The following is a 19078-nucleotide window of genomic DNA, read 5'->3' as shown; positions in this document are numbered from 1 at the left end:
TTATCACCATCTCTTAATTTACATATACTTGTGGATAAAAGTTAGTCGGTCCTACCTTTTTTATTCCGCGAGAATTTAAGATTTAAGGATCTGTTTACAACCAATTTTCGTGGACTTTCTTTAGTTTCTGAGCTTGAGAAATATATTACGTGATCTTCTCAATTACTTAGTCTTTTAGCTTTTGAATTTAAAACATAAAAATAAAAAAAGATGCCAAAAGGAGTATAAGATACGTATTTTTTGAACTCTATTTTTGACCACAAAAACCAGAATCAATGGATGACAGAGCTGACAAAGCATTTAATGAACCGAGCTATTTTGGAACGTATTTGTGTTCAACTTGTTCGAGTTCGAAAAACGTTTGTTTGTTTAATAAATGAATCAAATTCGAATAGAATATTAGACTCGTTTAATAATCAAGTCGAACACGAACCTATTCGATAACTATTCGAATAGTTTGCGATAGGGCTATGATCAAATCGAACTATTCGCGAGTATCTCGCGAGCAACTCGCTCAAAAACCTGACTTGAATTTGGGTTAATCGAATTTGAGTCGAATTCGAGTGTCTCAATAAAGCAAGCGAGTCGAGTTCGAGAATTCAGAAGCAATGGTCGAAAACTCATCGAACCTTATTGAGCTTTTTAATTTTAATTCTTTAATATATTATTATTATAAAATTACTTTTATACCCAAAAGAGTTGTTGAATTTACGAAATGTTTCAGGTCATATAAAAATTTTTAAAAGGCAATAATGCCTTTTGCTAAAAAATTGTCAAGAAAATAAAATTTTCTAACTCGAACTTAATAAGTCTCGCATTAACTCGAACCTATGCGAGTCGAGCTCGAGTTCTGTAAACAAACATCGAGCTCTAATAATACTACGTGCTCAAGCACGACCTCGAGCACCCTTCTTTTATGTCGAGTCGAGCTCGAGTATCGATTACATCCCTAGTTCGCAAACATATATATAATTATAAAAAATAAATATGTTTAATATTATTAAATATTTATTATATTTTACTAAAAAAGTAATTATACATAAATTAGCATTATTTATTTTTAAAAAATCAATAAATACAATTAAACTTATTCTAAATAATGTATTATTTATTAAAAAATATAATTAAATCATTTTCAAAATCAAATTCAAACTCGAGTTCGAGTTCGAATTCAACCCGCATAATTTAACGAGCCGAGTTTGAATATTTATACAAATAATCAAATCAAATTCAACTAATAGCTGTAACTCATTAATATTCAATGTGAATTCAAACTTTATTAGTATAATATACGAGCAGAGTTTGCTCAGTTCGACTCGTGAAAAGTTCTAGATAACAGGCCTTGGAAGTCCATCCAATGCCGAGAGAATTGTAGATAAAGGTTTCTTACCAAGGTAACCGGGCTGGGCTGGGACAGAATGAATCAGGCCGCCATGAACACAGCCCTGAAGATGCTCCTTACTCAGGGCAAAAGAAGGGAATAGAACCCTTGACAAGTTGTTCGGGAACTGGGCTTTCAAGACATAATTCCTTTTCTTTTCAGGGAGATGTACCCAATTCAATTTTGCATGGACCATTTGGTCACGGGGAAATCGAGACTTCACAGTGACGCTTGCTCCGTTTGAATGATTATTGTTTGTGGGATGTCATAGAAAGATTTTTGTGTAGCACTTTTATTGATTAATTGTTTTTGAAAGAGAAAAAAGATAGTGTAAAAACGTACTTAAATTTTCCAAATGTATGTCTTAAAGAAAATAGAATGAAACAAACATAATTTAGATGGGTCAGTTTGTAATTATACTTTTTGTGGAGCCATTTGACATCAAACAAGAATTCAAGAAAGTTAATTCCTATTTTGTACAAAAGTTTTTGCCAAACACATTTGTCATTGATGAACGAGTGTTAAATAGCATATTTGAACCCATGTATTGTCCAACCAGCTTTTCTTTTTTCGCTTTTAAAAAAAACCAGGTATTTCTATAGATTAAAAAAATATGAAGTCTTGAAAGTTAAAGAAAGGTTCAATGTGTCTTTGCACAACAAAAGAGCAAGAGACGAAAAAGGAGGCAAAGTTCTTAATCCACCCCATTAGTTCGATAAATATGCCGAATAGCAACGTTTACTGAGGAGTGCATCATGTACCCGTTAAATTATCCATATTTTGATATTCTAGTTGAAGAAAAATATGTAAAATTAATTTTTTTAAAGTTTCGTTAGATATAAATCCAAAAGTTCAACAAATTCATCATTTCCATCAATTTTTTCTTTTACAATTCAGTAATTAGCATATATCAAATTGGCAAACAGCAAATATCATGTAACAAATGATGCTTCGGATTCTTCTGAGTCACTTTCTTGTTCTCTCTTCTTCTTTCGAGTTTGATTACATCTAATCCTTTAAGAAATCCAACAAGTATCAGAAAACAAGAACTAATCAAGTGAGAGACGCCGATTGAGAATGATATCCTAAACTAATCAAGAACTTATGTCTCGTTTGAATTGCCATTTTTCTTTAAAAAAATTATTATTCATAAACACATTTTTTAATCATCTTTTTATTTCAAATATATTAAATTACTATAATATTTTTTTGTATAAAAAAACTCAAAAAATTACAATTTAGATGGGCTATGGAAAAGCAAATAAAAAAAGGGGCTACTAATTTTTTTTTCTTACAAATATAATGTTGCGTTTTTAATAGCACGAGACGGGGGATTTGCAGAGGGCTTCTTCTTGTGCATGTTTCTAGATTCAAATTGCCGACTAAAGTGAACATAGGAGTCACTGGGAAGCAAAAATGAGTCCTCTCACGTGTAGAGGCTTTTTCTCTCTCTTGGGAAGAGAGCTTCTTTCTCCTTGGTGGGAACTTCAAGCTTTTGAAAATTCCAAGCAACCAATTAACAGAATTCAAAAGTTTGAGTCTGAGCTAACTTCTAGATCCTAACATTGTGTGCAAGTCTGGTTCTTAAAGGCAAGCATTCAACACACATTCGGATAAGACACCATTAAGAAACAGCATTCAAGGAAGTCATGGAAGTGGAGCTGGTCGGTTGGTGAGGAAAAAAAACAGAAAAGCAAAGAAAAAAGAGAAAAGTACATCTGCAGGCGCAATTCCTAAGCAGTTGGTTGGAAACTCCAACAACTCTATAAAAGGAAAGAAGTCCGGTTCAGGTAGCTTGACTGCCTTTTGCTCTTGTTTAGTTGCTTTCTTGTCTTTTCTGTGTTTGGAGTGTTAGTTTAGTGTGTTAACCTAGATTTTGCTACCTATCTTTTAACTCCATAGTATTAGGAGAGTAACATGTCTCTAGTGGTAAGTGTTTACAGTACCTTCAGTCTTCCTCTTGTGGTTTGATGGAGGAGGAGCTGGCAGAGGTGTTACAAAAATTTGCTCTTTCAGAGAAGCAAGTGAGAAGTACATTCCTGGATCTGGGGAACCTAGATGAGGGGATAACAGAATGTCAAGGTAGCATCATAGGAAAAATAAGAGGGGAGAAAATAGTTAACTTCACAGGAGTTAAAAATTTTGTTACTGTGGCTTGGAGCTATCTTAAGGGTCTTAAAATAGCAGAATTAGGACCTACTATTTTCCAGTTTATTATCCCAGATTCTAAGGATAAGGAACGAATTATTGAGGAGGGTACGTGGATTATTGATAATCAGATATTAGTGTTTAGGAAGTGGAAGGTGAGGATTGAAGAGGATGAAGATGCTTTCAGTTTAGCCCCTGTTTGGGTGCAAGTGTGGAATCTTCCCATTCACTATCTATCTAAGGCAGTTCGGAAGAAAGTGGGATCTGTTTTTAATGAGGTTAAGAATGTGTTAATTTCTCAGACGGGAGGTAAGGAAGGAAAACATATGAAACTAGTAGCACAGGTAGATATTAAGCAGCCTTTATTGAGAGAAACCATGGTTCAGATTAATGGAATGAATAAATGGTTATCATTTAAGTATGAGAAGTGTCCTGACTTTTGCTATAGTTGTGGTGTCATTGGGCATATTGAAAAGAATTGCAAGTCTCCTGTGTTGGTGGAAAAGGAACAATATCAGAATCAATATGGCCCGTGGATGAGGGTGTTTGGGGGAAGAAGCTCCCCTCAAAAAGAGCATAGTCAAAAGATTTGGACACCACATAAACAGGTTTGGAAGGTGAGAAATGGAGAAATGATCAGGATAGAGGAGTTAAAGAAATAGGACAAAGGAGTAGACTTGTCTCAGGACAGGAATGTAAGTAGATCAGATGGAGTTATGGTAAAAGAGCTACAGAAATAAATAATGGAGAATGATGGCTTACCTGCTGAAGTTAATGGGAAAATAGGAAGGATAATACCAAGTGGAGTACTGAGAAGGAGATAGAGAAGAAAAAAGGGGAGCAAGGTAGTAAGAACACTAGCATAGGAATGGAAAAGGTTATATCTGAGGAAGCTAGAATTATTGTTGTACCTGAGTCTGTAAGCACTGAGATAGTCATGGAGGAACAAGGAGTCTTAGGAAAGGAAAGGACACAAGTGAATGGGAGGTTAGAAAGAGATGAATAAGGAGTACAAGGAAGACTTAACATTGGGGGGAACTGGTGAGTATGGAAACTGATGAGACCACAAACAAAGAGAACGAAGGAGGATTTAGGAAAGAAAAGAAGAGATTTAGGAGAGCGCATTCTGGTCCTAGAGAGCTAAGAATTCCTCTTACAGAGATCAATGGTACAAAGAGAAAATTTCAACTGAGAGATGAAGATATGGATGAGGCTGTGGAGCAAGAACATACAAACAAAAGGCCTAGAGGAGATCAAAAGGAGGGGAAAGACTATGAGTTATTTGGAGGGGGAGGGAGCAGCTCACACTGGTCCCCAAAGGACCAATGAGAGCTATGGTGTGGAATTGTCAAAATGCAGGGAGCCTCCTAATAATTTCCCACCTGAAGGAGGTTGACTACCTCCTCTCCCTGAACATGATCTTTCTAAGTGAGACTAAGAATAAGGCTAAGTACATGGAGAAGGTGAAAAGGATTCTGAACTTTGATGATAGTTATGTGATAGAGGCTATGAACAAATCTGGAGGGATGAGTTTGATGTGGAATGAGGAAACAAAAGTTAAAGATATCAAATACTCAGTCTTTATCATTGAAGTACTTTTAGAGGATAAAGAAGTGAAACATGAATGGTGGTTGATAGGAATTTATGCCAGTTGTGATAAACAGATGAGGAAAGAGCAATGGGAAGTTATCAGTAGAAGGAAAGCCTGTGGGGGGAAAACTGGTTAATTATGGGAGATTTTAATGACTTATACTCAAATGAGGAGAAATGGGGTGGTAGAGCTAGGGAGGAGCTATGATTTCAGACACTTCATTCAGGAGAACTAACTGGTTGATATTGGGTTTGAAGGTAACTCCTGGACCTAGTGTAATCAGTGGCAAGATAGGAAAATTAGACAAAGGCTTTATAGGAGGCTTAGCAGTGGAGAATGGAGTAACCTTTTTCAACACCCTAAGTGCACTCACCTAAAAAGCTTAGCCTCTGACCACAGCATGTTGATACTGGACACAATCCCAAAGGAAAATAAAAAGAGAAAGAAATTTTACTTTGACAAAAGATGGATCCAGAGAGAAGGAATTGCAGAAGTGATAAAAAAAGGCTTGGGATGAGGATATAAGGAGATCTAGAATGTTTAGGGTAACACATAAGATTAAGAGATATAGAGTTGCCTTGTTGAAGTGGAGAAATGATTTTATTAAAAACTTTAGGAAGAAAATCTTGACCCTGAAACAGCAGCTGATAGAGGAGAAAAGTTCTGATATTGAAGATAGGAAAGGAAGAGTTGCAGTTTTGAAAAACCAGTTGGTGGGAACTTACAGAGAGGAGGAACAATACTGGAGTCAAAAAACTAGAATTAACTGGTTACAAGAAGGAGATAAGAATACTAAATATTTTCATGCAGTGGTGAAGGGGAGAAGAAAAAGAAACAAGATAAGGAATCTGCAGAGGAAAGATGGATCTTGGATAACTGATGACAAGGAGATTGCTGAAGAGATAGCTTAGATATTATAAGCAACTCTTTAAGTCTACTAGGGCAGATGGTCTAGAGGAATTACTGGATGGTATTCAAGAAACAATTACTGACCAGATTAATGTTAATCTTACTAGGCCTGTGGAGGAAAATGAGATTAAGATAGCAGTCTATGCCATGAATCTCAATAAGGCACTAAGGCCTGATGGGATGACACCCATCTTCTTTCAAAAATTCTGACCTACTATTAAAGAAGAGGTGGTGGAAGTAGTCAAATCTTTCTTTCAGTCAGGACATATACTCAAATCTCTGAACCATACCATTATCTCTCTTATTCCTAAGGTGGATCTGCCCACTGACTTGAAACAATATAGGCCAATAAGCCTCTGCAATGTACTCTATAAAGTAATCTCCAAAATCCTAGCAAACAGATTGAACCCTATCCTAGAACACTACATTAGCAAAAGTCAATCAGTCTTCGTTCCAAATAGACAGATTCTGGATAATATAATCATTTCCCATGAATCCCTTCACTTTCTTAAAAACAAGAGACAAGGTAAGGATGACTATACTGCAATTAAACTGGACATGTCTAAAGCCTATGATAGAGTTGAATGGGGTCATTTGAAAGTTGTGATGTAAAGAATGGGGTTTAATCAGGTGTGGGTAGCTTGAATAATGGAGTGCATTAGTTCTGTCTCTTATTTCTTCAATGTTAATGGAGAGACCAAGGAATATGTGATTCCTTCTAGAGGCATCAGGCAAGGTGATCCTCTATCACCTTACCTATTCTTATTGTGTTCTAAAGGCTTCTCTAGTCTGCTAAGGAATGCAGCAAGACAGGGATTCTTAAGTGGACTAAGGATCAGCAAACAAGGACCTGCTATAACTCACTTCTTCTTTGTTGATGACACATTGATTTTCCATAAAGCTGTGGGGGCAGAAGTAAGGAAACTAAGAGAAATTTTGGATTAGTATGAAAGAGGGTCTGACCAGGTAACTAACTTGGACAAATCCTCTATCTATTTTAGCAAGAACACCAAAGAAAAGGATATGGAAGAAACTTGCGAGTTATTAACTGATGTAAGGACAGTAAACCAAGGCAAATATCTGAGTCTCCCAATGGTAATCACAAGGACAAAAGAGCAGGCATTTGCCTATATAAAAGATAGCATTAAGGCCAGACTTAACAGTTGGAAGAACAAATTCCTAAGTGCAACGAGAAAGGAGGTGATGTTAAAAGCTGTGACTATGGCCATGCCATATTATGCTATGTTTTGCTTCACGTTACCTGTTACACTATGCAAGGAAATCTCAGGGATGATGGCCAAATACTGGTGGGCGAATCAGAAGGGATGAGCAAAATACATTGGTGTTCGTGGGACAAAATGATGAAGGCAAAATTGGAAGGAGGATTGGGATTCAGGAACTTATTTTGCTTCAACAAAGCATTATTGGGAAAGCAGATTTGGAGGATGATCAGATACCCAAACCTACTGATTAGCAGAATACTAAAGGCTAAGTACTATCCCAAGGATTCCATTCTGAATTGTGAGATCCCAAAAAACTCATCTTGGTTTTGGCAAAGTATTATGTCAACAAAAGAGGTAGTCAAGAGGGCATTCTGAATAGGGTTGGATCAGGGAAGCGTATAAGAATTTGGAAAGATCAGTGAATTCCAAACAATCTAAATCGAATACCAACTACAAGAATGCCAGAAATTGGGGAGGAGCAAAGGGTGAAAGATCTGATTTCAAACTTCAGATGGAATAGGAATGAGATTTACAGGAGGTTCAACAGGGAGGATGCTGAAAACATTCTGAAGATACCTATTAGTCTATCAAGGTTTGGGGACATGCACTTCTGGGTACATAGCAAACATAGGGAGTACTCAGTTCAATCCTGTTATGAGGTTCTGCTAAAGGAAGAGAGGAGTAAGGGAAAAGAAGCAAAAGGAGAATCTGGATCGAACTATGATGACTCTAATACACAAATTTGGAAAACTCTCTGAGGACTGAACATCAAGCATAAGATCAAGCTATTCATATGGAGATGCATTACTAACACCTTAATAGTTAGGGAAACAATATTTAGAATAACAAAACAAGGATCACCTCTCTGCTCAAGGTGTGGAGATAATATGGAAACTGTGGAACACAGTCTATTCCACTACCAACAAGCTCAGAAGGTATGGAAGCTTACACCAGTACAATGGGATGGCATCCAGAATCAGATAGGTTGCTTCAAGAAGTGGTGGGCAGCATTAGTTCGAGCCACAAGCAGGAAAGATGAAAGACAGCATATTGCTCTGACTGCCAACATACTCTGGTAGCTATGAAAAAACAGAAATGAAAAGGAATTTGAAGGGAAGGACAGAGATGGCCTGAAAATTGTACATAAAGCCAATATAGAATGGATGGAGTATGGGGAAGTTAGGAGAGGCAAGGATGAGAAAAGTACATCAGAAACAGATGAAGCAAATGAGAGAGTATGGGAGGGAGGAAGGGAGGAGGGTAAGCTGATGGAACTTCAGATTGCTACCAAGAAATCAGCAGTGGCCATAAACTGGGAATTAGCATAGTTGCCAAGCAATCTGGAGGAAGGATCAGAGTTAAATGGACTTTAGTGGATAGAACCTCGCAAAAGGATATTCAATGCAGAGGGCTTCTTCTTGTGCATGTTTTTAGATTCAAACTGCCAACTCAAGTGAACATAGGAGTCTCATAAACCAACTATTCTTAGAGTAACTGACCATCGAATCATTTGATTTACATTTTAAAAATTCAAAATTTCCTGAAATATTTCGCCAGTGAGTGCGTATGCATCCGTCTGGATCAGTAATGATTTAGTCCCTGTCCCCCCGAATTTCCCCATTGGTCCAATTGGATCATCCATTTTTCCATAATATAAAGTAGGAATAAGTCTATCATATCAGGGAAAAAAAATAGTAATCCCATAAATTATACTACAAAAAAGAAGTGTAGTGTTGCTGGTAATGTTGTATACAAAGGTTGGGTAGTGGAAGAGTTTACAGTTTTGTTGCCATCCAATTATTTTTTATTTTTTTTGTCAATACAGGGACTACTTCCCTTTTTTTTTTGTTTTTACCAAGAAGGGTAATAACACATACACACACTCAATTTAGAACAAACACGGGAGTAATCCGAAAGAGCGGTCCGAAGGTGATCTACGGAAAATCTACAAGAAACACCCATCCAATCAATTGGTGATAGGAAAGTACTTCCCTCCCTTTTTTTTTTTTTTTTTTGTGTTGCCATCCAATTCGAACATCCAATTATGGACAGATGCTCGGAACCAAGAATCACAATCTAAAGCACCCTCCTATTGGTCCACGAATCAGAGTCAACACATTCTCAACTGCATTAAATTTGCAGGGGCTTAGCATTACACAACAGGGAAAAAAGATTCTGCCGACCCGACCCGACCCATATGAAGAGAATATTAGTAGTAGTAGTTTTTCCTGGAGCAGTAACCCCACGAGTGAAAATACCTTCTATCTCTCCATCTCCACCAACGGTTAAAAAATAACACACACACGCACAGAGGGGGTAGAGTACACACAGTGACGTACATAACTTACAGAAGTACCCAATCCAAGTCAAGGCCGACACTATTCAGAAACCATCTCGAGAAATTTAATGATGTTATTGCCATTAATAATTTATTCCCCGCCATCTCTCATCCAACGGCTGTTGTCCTCATTCCCTACCCAAATCTAAATCTCCACCTTCGAGTCAAATCCGATCCATCAGGGCCCCCCAAGCCCAAAGCCCACATTCCCACCTTATCTTTCCCCTCAACTCAACGCCCCCTTCACACCTTGTCACCAGTCACCACCCCCAGATCTAAGTTCTAACTCCACTGCAGTGTATAGTGTATACAACAAAATCTCCTCCACCAGCTCTGCACATACTACGCACACTGCACAGGCCTAAAAACACCAGACTATTCAATCAAGCAAGCGTGACGTTTGGGAACTGGGATGGTGGAGGCACAGTCATGGACAACAAGGAGGGGAAGCAACCCAAGATTGGAGTCCACAGACCAAGTCCTGGATATCCCAGTTACGCCAACTGCTGAAATAAAACATCAACAGGGGGTGGGATCCTTAATCTCTCCAAATTTGCTGACAGCACTTATCATTGCATCATGGTACTTGTCAAACATTGGTGTACTTTTACTGAACAAATATCTCCTCAGCTTTTATGGTTACCGTTACCCAATCTTCCTTACCATGCTGCACATGATCTCTTGTGCTTCTTATAGCTTTGTAGCCATCAGGTGGCTAGAAATTGTCCCTTTTCAGCAAATTCATAGTAGGAAGCAGTTTTTCAAGATTCTTGCTTTATCTGCTATTTTTTGCTTTTCTGTTGTCTGTGGGAATACTTCTTTGAGGTACTTGCCTGTCTCGTTCAACCAAGCAATTGGTGCCACTACCCCTTTCTTCACAGCCATTTTTGCATTTGTGATTACTTGTAAAAAGGAATCTGCTGAGGTTTATTTAGCACTTGTCCCTGTGGTTCTTGGGATTGTTTTGGCTAGCAATAGCGAGCCCTTGTTTCATCTTTTTGGGTTTTTAATGGCATTAGGTTCGACTGCTGGGAGAGCCTTGAAGTCTGTGGTTCAAGGGTTGTTGTTAACGTCTGATGCTGAGAAATTGCACTCGATGAATCTCTTGTTGTACATGGCTCCGATGGCAGCTATGATTTTGTTACCCTTTACTTTGTATATTGAGGGGAACGTGACTGCCGTGACAATTGAGAAGGCGAGGCTCGATGGGTTTATGATCTTTTTGTTGGTTGCCAATGCCACTGTGGCTTATTTGGTGAATTTGACTAACTTCTTGGTGACAAAGCATACTAGTGCTTTGACTTTGCAAGTGTTGGGGAATGCCAAGGCTGCTGTGGCTGCTGTGGTTTCAGTGTTGATATTCAGGAATCCGGTGACCGTTATGGGGATGACCGGATTTGCTGTGACAATAATGGGGGTGGTGCTTTACAGTGAGGCCAAGAAGAGGTCTAAACTTACAGCTCATTGATAGCAAATATCAGCTAGTTGGTGGTGGTGCCGGCACAAGAATACACGGGGTGAGGCTCTTTTCCAATTGTTCTATGCCTGTTTTGTCTTTAATTGGTTGATTTAATTGTGGGATCAAAAGGAGAGAGGTTCACTGATTTGTTGTACAGGAAGTTGGGCTAGGGAGAAGGGATTATGTTTATTCTCTTTTTCTCTTTCTTTTCCTGCTTTATACAATTGCTTCTTCAATAGGGGTGGTTTAAGAGAATAAAGTTTCCTCTTTTACTATCCCCTTCGTGTAACTTTATATTGTTTTATGATATTACCACAGAAGGAAGGACAAATTCTTTTAGTTTTTTTTTTAAATCTAAGGGGGGAAAATTTATTCTTTCTTGTTACTTCTGTTAGACATGTCCTTTGTTTCCTGATCTGGTGCCATTTATTCTATATATACAGTAGTTGATTTCTCAGTTGGATTTGCAAAAGTTGGGATTGGATCTTATGTAATGAGAAAGCTTGTATGAGATCATTGCATTTGGAGTGATCCTAGCATAATTAGCTCAGATTATAATGGGAAATTGTCGTGGTTTATTGAAGATGATGATGCAAGATTAAAACAGTATGGTGGCACGTCGGTAGGAATGTAATATCGCTATTGCCTTCATATGAGATCAGATGTTGTGATCCATCTAAGTTGAAAATTAGGATGTTTGAGAAATTGTTCGGTAATTTGTTAAGAAAATGTATTTAGGTCTTAATTCGTCACTAGCCATCATAGCATGTGCAATCAATTTGATGTCAATAAACAGCAGAAATTCAGGCTGCTATCTATATACAAGGATATTGGATGCATGACTCTGGAAATGTTATTTGTCCATTTCCTGAATCAACTCCTATGGATCGATCTGTCACGCTTTATTTTGTTGAACTTTACCATTTCAGCTTATGTCAACCTCTTTCCTTGTGCTTTAGAGGGATGTTTCGCGCTAAACAGGAATTTAGCTGGGGGGAGGGGAGGGATGTGTCACTTGTCAATCTTGAGTTGATCTAAATCTGCCAGCATGTATAATCTAAGTTTTTTATTTGCCAGCCAATGCTACATGCTTAATTGTTCTAAGCTGAAGGAGAAGGTACCCAGTCTCTTAATAGGTCGCAAGGATAGGCCCAAAGTTGGGTCTGAATTCTTCTGCTTTTAATCTGGATTAGCAAGTAATATACATCTCTCAACTACTGTTATGATTTTGCGCTCATGTCGTGGGAGTTGGGAATTCTTTTTGATATCAGCTGTTGCTCTGTCGACTACAAGTTAGGAGTGGGACCATTTCCACATGGAGAAAGCAACTTAGCACTTACGACACTAATTGGTGGTTGAGACTTCTTTTTCAGCATAGCTAGCTCAGCTTAATGATAATCTTGTGAATAGTTAGCGTAGTTGCAGACAGAAGTAAGATTTTAGGAAGACAGGTCTAAGCACTTTTCATGCAACCATTTTGCAGTTTGTAGGAAAAGGAAAGCATATTTACTAGAAAGTTAAAATGCTACTATATTAACTTCCGTTTGAATGGTAGTATGTTTTTAGTAGTGCGGAAGGACCCAAGGTCAAGAGGTAACTATGCTCATAATGAAAAGAGTTCAATTTAAAATTATATACTACTACTTTACATGGACCAATTTTTTCAATAATGATTGCTATGTTAGTACCCTTTTTTTCCTTCTTTCTTTTCTTGTGATTGACGATGAATCCTGCATGAAGTTCTGCAATGGCTGGAAATCTTTGTGCATTTAATCTGCCCTGTCTTTCAGGGACTTCTCTTTCGATGAAGGATTGCTTGGTTGAATCTTGACGAATAGGAGAACGGATATTAATTCTTGCATGTACTTGTTGTCATTGATGTCATCCCCCCTTCCTTGCCTATGGCCGTGTGTGGTTTATTTGTTGCAATCAATTCACTACGTACAAGACAAAATATTTTATTATTATTGACCCTCCATCTCGTCAAAGTTTTCTCCAATCTTATTATACGGATTTGACCAAAATTAGAATGATTGAGGATGACTTTTGTGAAATGAAAAACGGGTTATAAATATTTAAGCCATCATTGTTATTCTGATCAAACTGCTACTGTAAAAAATAATTACTCAAATAAAGCGACAACGGGATCAAGATGCTGTATTATTCAAAGCTCGTACAAATCCTCATGCATTGCATTAACTGACTGAATGTGTTACGTAAACAAGTAGAAATAAATGGATTACAAGGACTGGAAAAAAAATGAAACCTGTGAGCCTTTCTGCTTTCAAACAAGTATAAATAGTAGTAAAGGTTACTCCTGAATCTCCGTCAAGCCATGATCATCATGAAGGCGGCCAATGCAGCAATCATCCAAGATAAAGTTTTTGAGGGACCAAATCCGGTGGCTGCTCCAGCATCGGGTTTGGGAGGAGTTAGAGCAGGTGCAGGTGAAGGAGATCCTAAACCGGGCTGGACAGTAATGGCAAACTTCATTTGTCCAGTGTGGCAATGGTCGGGAAAGCCACAAATGTACCATTTCCTTCCGGGAGCGGCGAGGGTGATTACATCGTGACCGGAGGTTAATGGAGCAGCCCCGAGTGGTGCTGCGCACTGTTTGAACTCGGTTCCATTTACTTTGATGACATTGTGTGCTCTAGGTTTGTAGTTAAACACTACCCAAAAAAAAAAAAAAAAAACTTGGTTAGTGAATTTCTTACATGATGAAACTTTAAATGATAAAGATTTCTTTTTCTTTTTTTGGTTCATAGAAAAAGAAGGGTTTAACTAATTTCTAATAATTTCTGTCGTCCATATTGTCGGGTGTTATTAGGCTCTGTCATCCCAAAAACTAGCCAAGATTAACCTTATTCCTGTCCAATCTGTGTTCTTGTTGAGGATTATGCTTTTTGAAATATTATTTGAGCAAATTACTAAAAATCAGTATATAGAGTTCTTTAGCTTCGAGCCCCTCATAGGCAGCTCGGTTGGTCACGGAAGCCTCCTTCGTAACCGTTGTTCAGTCCCATCAGGGTTCGAATTCCATGGTTACCGTGTTCGAGGGGATGTGGCTCTCCTCTCAAACCGCAGGGGGATTAGTCAAGCCGAAGGCCTGGATACCCCATGCGTTAGAAAAAAAAAAAAAAAAAAAAGAGAGACTTCTTTAGCTTCGAGACATTTATTATTAACTCATTCAACGTTAGTGAGTTCAAGATTACGTTGTAGAATGGAACACAATAAATGCAAATTGCAATCCCTAAGGTATCTGTGGATTCAAGGAATTTTGACATACCTAAGGTATCTCCAACGTGGAATTCGATTCCATCAGCCCAGGCCTGATAATCCATCCCGAACATCCAACCATCTTTACCTCCGACCACAATTTCCTTTGCCCTTGTCGGAGCAACAATTGCAGCAACAACAGCTAATGCAATCAAGAAAGCTTTCGACGCCATTTGTATATTATATTTCTATGTATTCTGCTAAAGCTTCCTTTCTTTTTATTTTGCCTTAATTGTGAGCTTGGAGGAACCGATACATGGTACTGCAACATTTATATATGGAGTGTTGATTGAGCTTTGAGAAAATCAGCCGGCTTATGACGGCAACCCGAACATCGAAAATAGATATGGCAAGTGGAATGCGTTTCTCGAATAAGTTAACGAATTAACGTTAAAAACATAACAATGTGTGCTTCGTAAAAGCTGTTCATGGATTCTCGACTAGGTCGTAGGTGAAACTTCGAAGCAAGCAGCTGTTTATTTTCAAGGAAAAAAAAATGTCAAGTATTATAACTATTCTGTGCCTAATGTAAATATCATTACTGTACTTTGGAATATCAGTAATTGGATTGATTGAGACGGGAAGGGATGCCTTTGTTCTCGGCTTGTCGGATATTTGGTTGGGATAATATCAAAAACCTCCCCTGAAGTTTCTCTTAATATCACCTAGCGCCCTTAAGATTTTAAAAATATCACTTACATCCCATACATTTGCTATTTGTGTGACAAAATTCTGAAAAATTCTAAACTACTCTTTTGCTCGCTAAATAACTTTTAAGTCACTTTGTTTACTCCAAAAAAAATTATCATCTAAAAAATAATCTCCAATAGTAGTATTATCACGTCATAATGCTATATAGTTTATAAAAATATAAATCTGAAAAACAAAAAATGATATTTGCAAAGAATACACTAGCACCAATTTAGCTTTATATGCCCAAAATCAATTTCTTATGATTCTTTTTTTTTTTTTCAACTTCTTCTCAACCTGTGGCCTTTAAATTATACTGATCATTATAAAAATCAACTTAAAATAAAAAAACGAATCAAACCTCACTGTATGACAATCACATAAAATAAAAAATAAAAAAAAATTCAATTTTTTGTAATTTATAAATAAAAAATTGCATAGTCATCCAAAAACAAAAAGAGTAAGAGAGAATGTTGGAGAAAGGAGAAAGAGAACAAAGTTACTTTTTTTTTCTTTTTTGTAATTTTTTGAGCTCCATTTATTTGATATGTGAATTATGTATCAAGTAAGAGTAAATATAGTTTTTTTTTTTTTTGCAATTATTAGGGGAGACAAGTGACATTTTAAAACTTCAGGGGTGTCAAGTGATATTTTCTGATTTCTTGTCAGCAGAAGCGTCTTTTTGTTGGACGTTAATAACAAGCCTCATCCCAGATTTGCAGTACTGATTTCCAACTCCACAAATATGCCATTTCTTCTCTGGAGTAGCAAGAGTGACTATGCATCTTTCCCACTTTCTAGGGCATTTTCGCCTTTGGTAGGTCAGCTGTTTGAAACGGTTTCCATCCACTCCACTTTGTATACATTGTGGACTCCTTTTTTAGTAATTGAATACTGCGTCATCATATATATATATATATATATATATATTTATTTATTTATTTATTTATTTATTTATGCATACATATAATGGCTAAACTCTTTTCTTAATTACTTGGGAAAAACTACTCCATTTTTTTTTTTTAAAAATATTGTCTATATTTCTCAAATGATCCACTAAATAGAATGAAAATTTAATTTTCCTACTTTAAGAAATATGGCAGGTAGAATATTGACATCAAACCGATTCCAAAGAAGGAAATGATATACGCTAGACGGCCTTCTTCATCCCCAAAAACATTTGGAAATAACCAACCAAAGTTGAATAACAATCGATAAAAGTGTAGTAATAAGCTATTAATTACGAGGCACAACATACTAAATATGATTAAAGAACAATTAAGGAAGCTGCTCCAACAACTCGTCCGATTATTGTAGTAGTAATTTAAAACTTGAACACAAATACAACTAGAAAATGTAATAACAATCTAAGACCACGACGGTTACCCCTCCACAACTAAGAAATCCAAATGACTTCTTGGGCAACTTTATTGACAATATCCTATAAGCCCCTCATCCGTAATGGATGATGTTCGACATCAAAGGGTGTGTCCCATAGAACACAAGCTAGGAATATTTTGAGGAAGCAATTCCAGAATTTCAAGAACATGGGGAGGCAGGACTTGGAGCAGATGCAGATGAAGGAGATCCTGGAGCAGATGCAGATGGAGGAGATCCTGGAGCAGATGCAGATGGAGGAGATCTACCTCCCTGGACCTGGACAGTAATGGCAAACTTCATTGGTCCAGCCTGGCAATGATTGGCAACGCCACAAATGTACCATTTCCTTCCGGGAGTGGCGAGGAGGATCACATCATGACCGGAGGTTAAAGGTGCAGCGCCGAGCGGCGCCGCGCAAAGTTGGAAGTCGGTCCCATTTACTTTGATGACATTGTGGTTTCCAGCCACGTAGTTAAACACTACATGTTGCCAAAAGACTTGGTTAGTGAATTACACGATGAATCTTTAATATATATATATATATATATATATATATATATATATACATACACACAGAGAGATTTGTTTTGTTTGGTAATAAAAATGAAGATTTCAACTGATTTTAATTTGATAATCTCTGCCATCATATTGTTGGATGTTAGAAAATCCAAAAAATAGTGACACTTTGGATCTCTTGCCTTAAAAATTAGCTAGACTTTTCCTCGCACTGGTCTTTTCACAATCAATGTGAGATAAATTTCAAGCCAACATCAAGAAAATTGAGTAAAATTGGATAATAAAAGCTTTTTGTGCATCCATAATGGATACACAAGCATAACCGTTTTCCTGTCCAACCTGTGTTAGTTTTTAAGGATTACTTTTTGAAATGCTATACCACTCCTAAGAATTGAGCAAGCTTTGATAAATCAGTACAGAAAGCACTTCGGGTTCAGACATTATTAATTCACTCAACAATCGTAATCTACATTTTTACAATGATATTTTCATTATTTTTTATCATATAGTCTAATAAATAAATAAAAATTACGTGACAAAAATGATGGCAGGATTCTCATTATTAAAAAAAAAAAAAAGAAAAGAAAAGAGCATGACTAATATTTGTCTAATATTACTGACTTGTTAGGATCAGAATAATGTTTTAAGATGAATGTATGAAAGTAAGAATCATGATCAAGGTCTGGATTGAAGGAGATTGACATACCCAAGGTATCTCCAACGTCAAATTCAATTCCATCAGCCCAGGCCTGATAATTAATGCCCAATCTCCAACCATCTGCACCTCCAACCAATATTTCCTTTGCCATTGTTGGAGCGACAATTGTAGCAGCCATAGCTACTGCAATCAAGAAAGCTTTCGACGCCATTTGTATATTAAATTTCTCTCTGTCTTCTGCGAAAGCTTTCTTTTTTGTGCCTTAATTTTGAGCGTGGTGGAACAAATACATGGTACAACATTTATATAGAGTGTTGATTAAACTTTGACAAAATCAGCCGGCTTTTGACGGCAGCGGCTTTTGAAGGTAATTGGAAGTATACCGGAAGAACATTGCCGCATCTCGAATAAGTTCACAGATTAACGTTAAAAATGTGTACTTCGTGAAAGATGTATATAGATTCACTTTTGGCCGATGCAAATCCTAGGTCAAACATGAAACTTAGAACCAATACCATCTATTTGCGATTTCAAGACAAAAACTAGTAATCCTTTTTATCAGGCAAAACAAAAAGAAAAAACTAGTAACTTGTTGCAATGGCATAAAAAGAATTTATCATTTTTTTTGGGTTGTTCATTGTAGTTATCAAATTGTGTACATAAGATATCAACAAGTCTATGTTAGACATAAGGAGCAGGATCTTTAGTATGATTTGTAAATTAAAATTAAGAAATAAATTCTTGATTAACATACCTTGAGATATTGAAGACATTTTGGAGAAGAATTTCACAACCCTTTCAGCAAGCCTTCCAATCACCAAGGTTGTAAACTATAAACCTTTGCTGTCTAGCCTTCCCTTACCTAACTCTCCATTATGTTATTTTAGTGATGGGTAAAAATAACGAATGTCAGAGTGGTGAGAGGGACTAGGTGCCCTAGAGTATTTATAGAGTTACAATCCCTCCTATCATAGAATTATGATAGACTCTAATATCTTCAGATATATGATACTTTATTATGATAAGATACAGATTAATAATCACTGTAATTATCAGATAAAATACTACATATAATACGTCTATATACAACGAATATGGAACTCCTTACTTCCTCCAATTTGTCTATCTTTAAAATTCTAAAACTACCAACATACAACGAATATGAAACTCCTTACTTCCTCCAATTTGTCTATCTTTAGGATTCTAAAACTATCAACATACAACGAATATGAAAATCCTTACTAATTGGAGGAAGTAAAGAGTTTCATATTCGTTGTATGTTGATAGTTTTAGAATCCTATTCATTGTATGTAGATAGTTTTAGAATCTTAAAGATAAACAAATTAGAGGAAGTAAGGAGTTTCATATTCGTTGTATGTTAATAGTTTTAGAATTCTAAAGATAGACAAATTGAAGAAAGTAAGGAGTTCCATATTCATTGTATACGTCTATTTTGAGTCTTTCATTCCTGTCCCCACAAAGGGGCAGGGAAGCCCTTCCTTATTT

At 36.8% G+C, this 19078-nt stretch overlaps 2 protein-coding genes across 2 annotated transcripts; one reads left to right on the top strand and one right to left on the bottom strand.

Moving 5' to 3' along the window:
- Window positions 1-9782: 9782 nt before the first annotated feature.
- LOC113706938 (probable sugar phosphate/phosphate translocator At1g12500) lies at window positions 9783-11888 on the top strand. The gene is made up of 2 exons (XM_027229019.2): window positions 9783-11107; window positions 11493-11888. The coding sequence occupies exon 1, from the start codon at window positions 10003-10005 to the stop codon at window positions 11056-11058; it is 1056 nt and encodes a 351-aa protein (XP_027084820.1). The 5' UTR covers window positions 9783-10002; the 3' UTR covers window positions 11059-11107; window positions 11493-11888.
- Window positions 11889-13180: 1292 nt separating this feature from the next.
- Window positions 13181-18517, bottom strand: LOC113707276 (blue copper protein). Its single transcript, XM_027229517.2, has 5 exons — window positions 18327-18517; window positions 17621-17833; window positions 16561-16877; window positions 14339-14516; window positions 13181-13721 (listed from the first exon to the last, which is right to left on the bottom strand). Exons 1-5 carry the CDS (start codon window positions 18343-18345, stop codon window positions 13378-13380), a joined length of 1071 nt encoding a protein of 356 aa, XP_027085318.2. The 5' UTR covers window positions 18346-18517; the 3' UTR covers window positions 13181-13377.
- Window positions 18518-19078: the final 561 nt, after the last annotated feature.

This window comes from Coffea arabica, chromosome 8c, assembly GCF_036785885.1.
Source record: "Coffea arabica cultivar ET-39 chromosome 8c, Coffea Arabica ET-39 HiFi, whole genome shotgun sequence".
NCBI classification, from domain to species: domain Eukaryota; kingdom Viridiplantae; phylum Streptophyta; class Magnoliopsida; order Gentianales; family Rubiaceae; genus Coffea; species Coffea arabica.
Note: the sequence above shows the minus strand (reverse complement) of the source record. Positions and strands in the feature narration are given on the sequence as shown.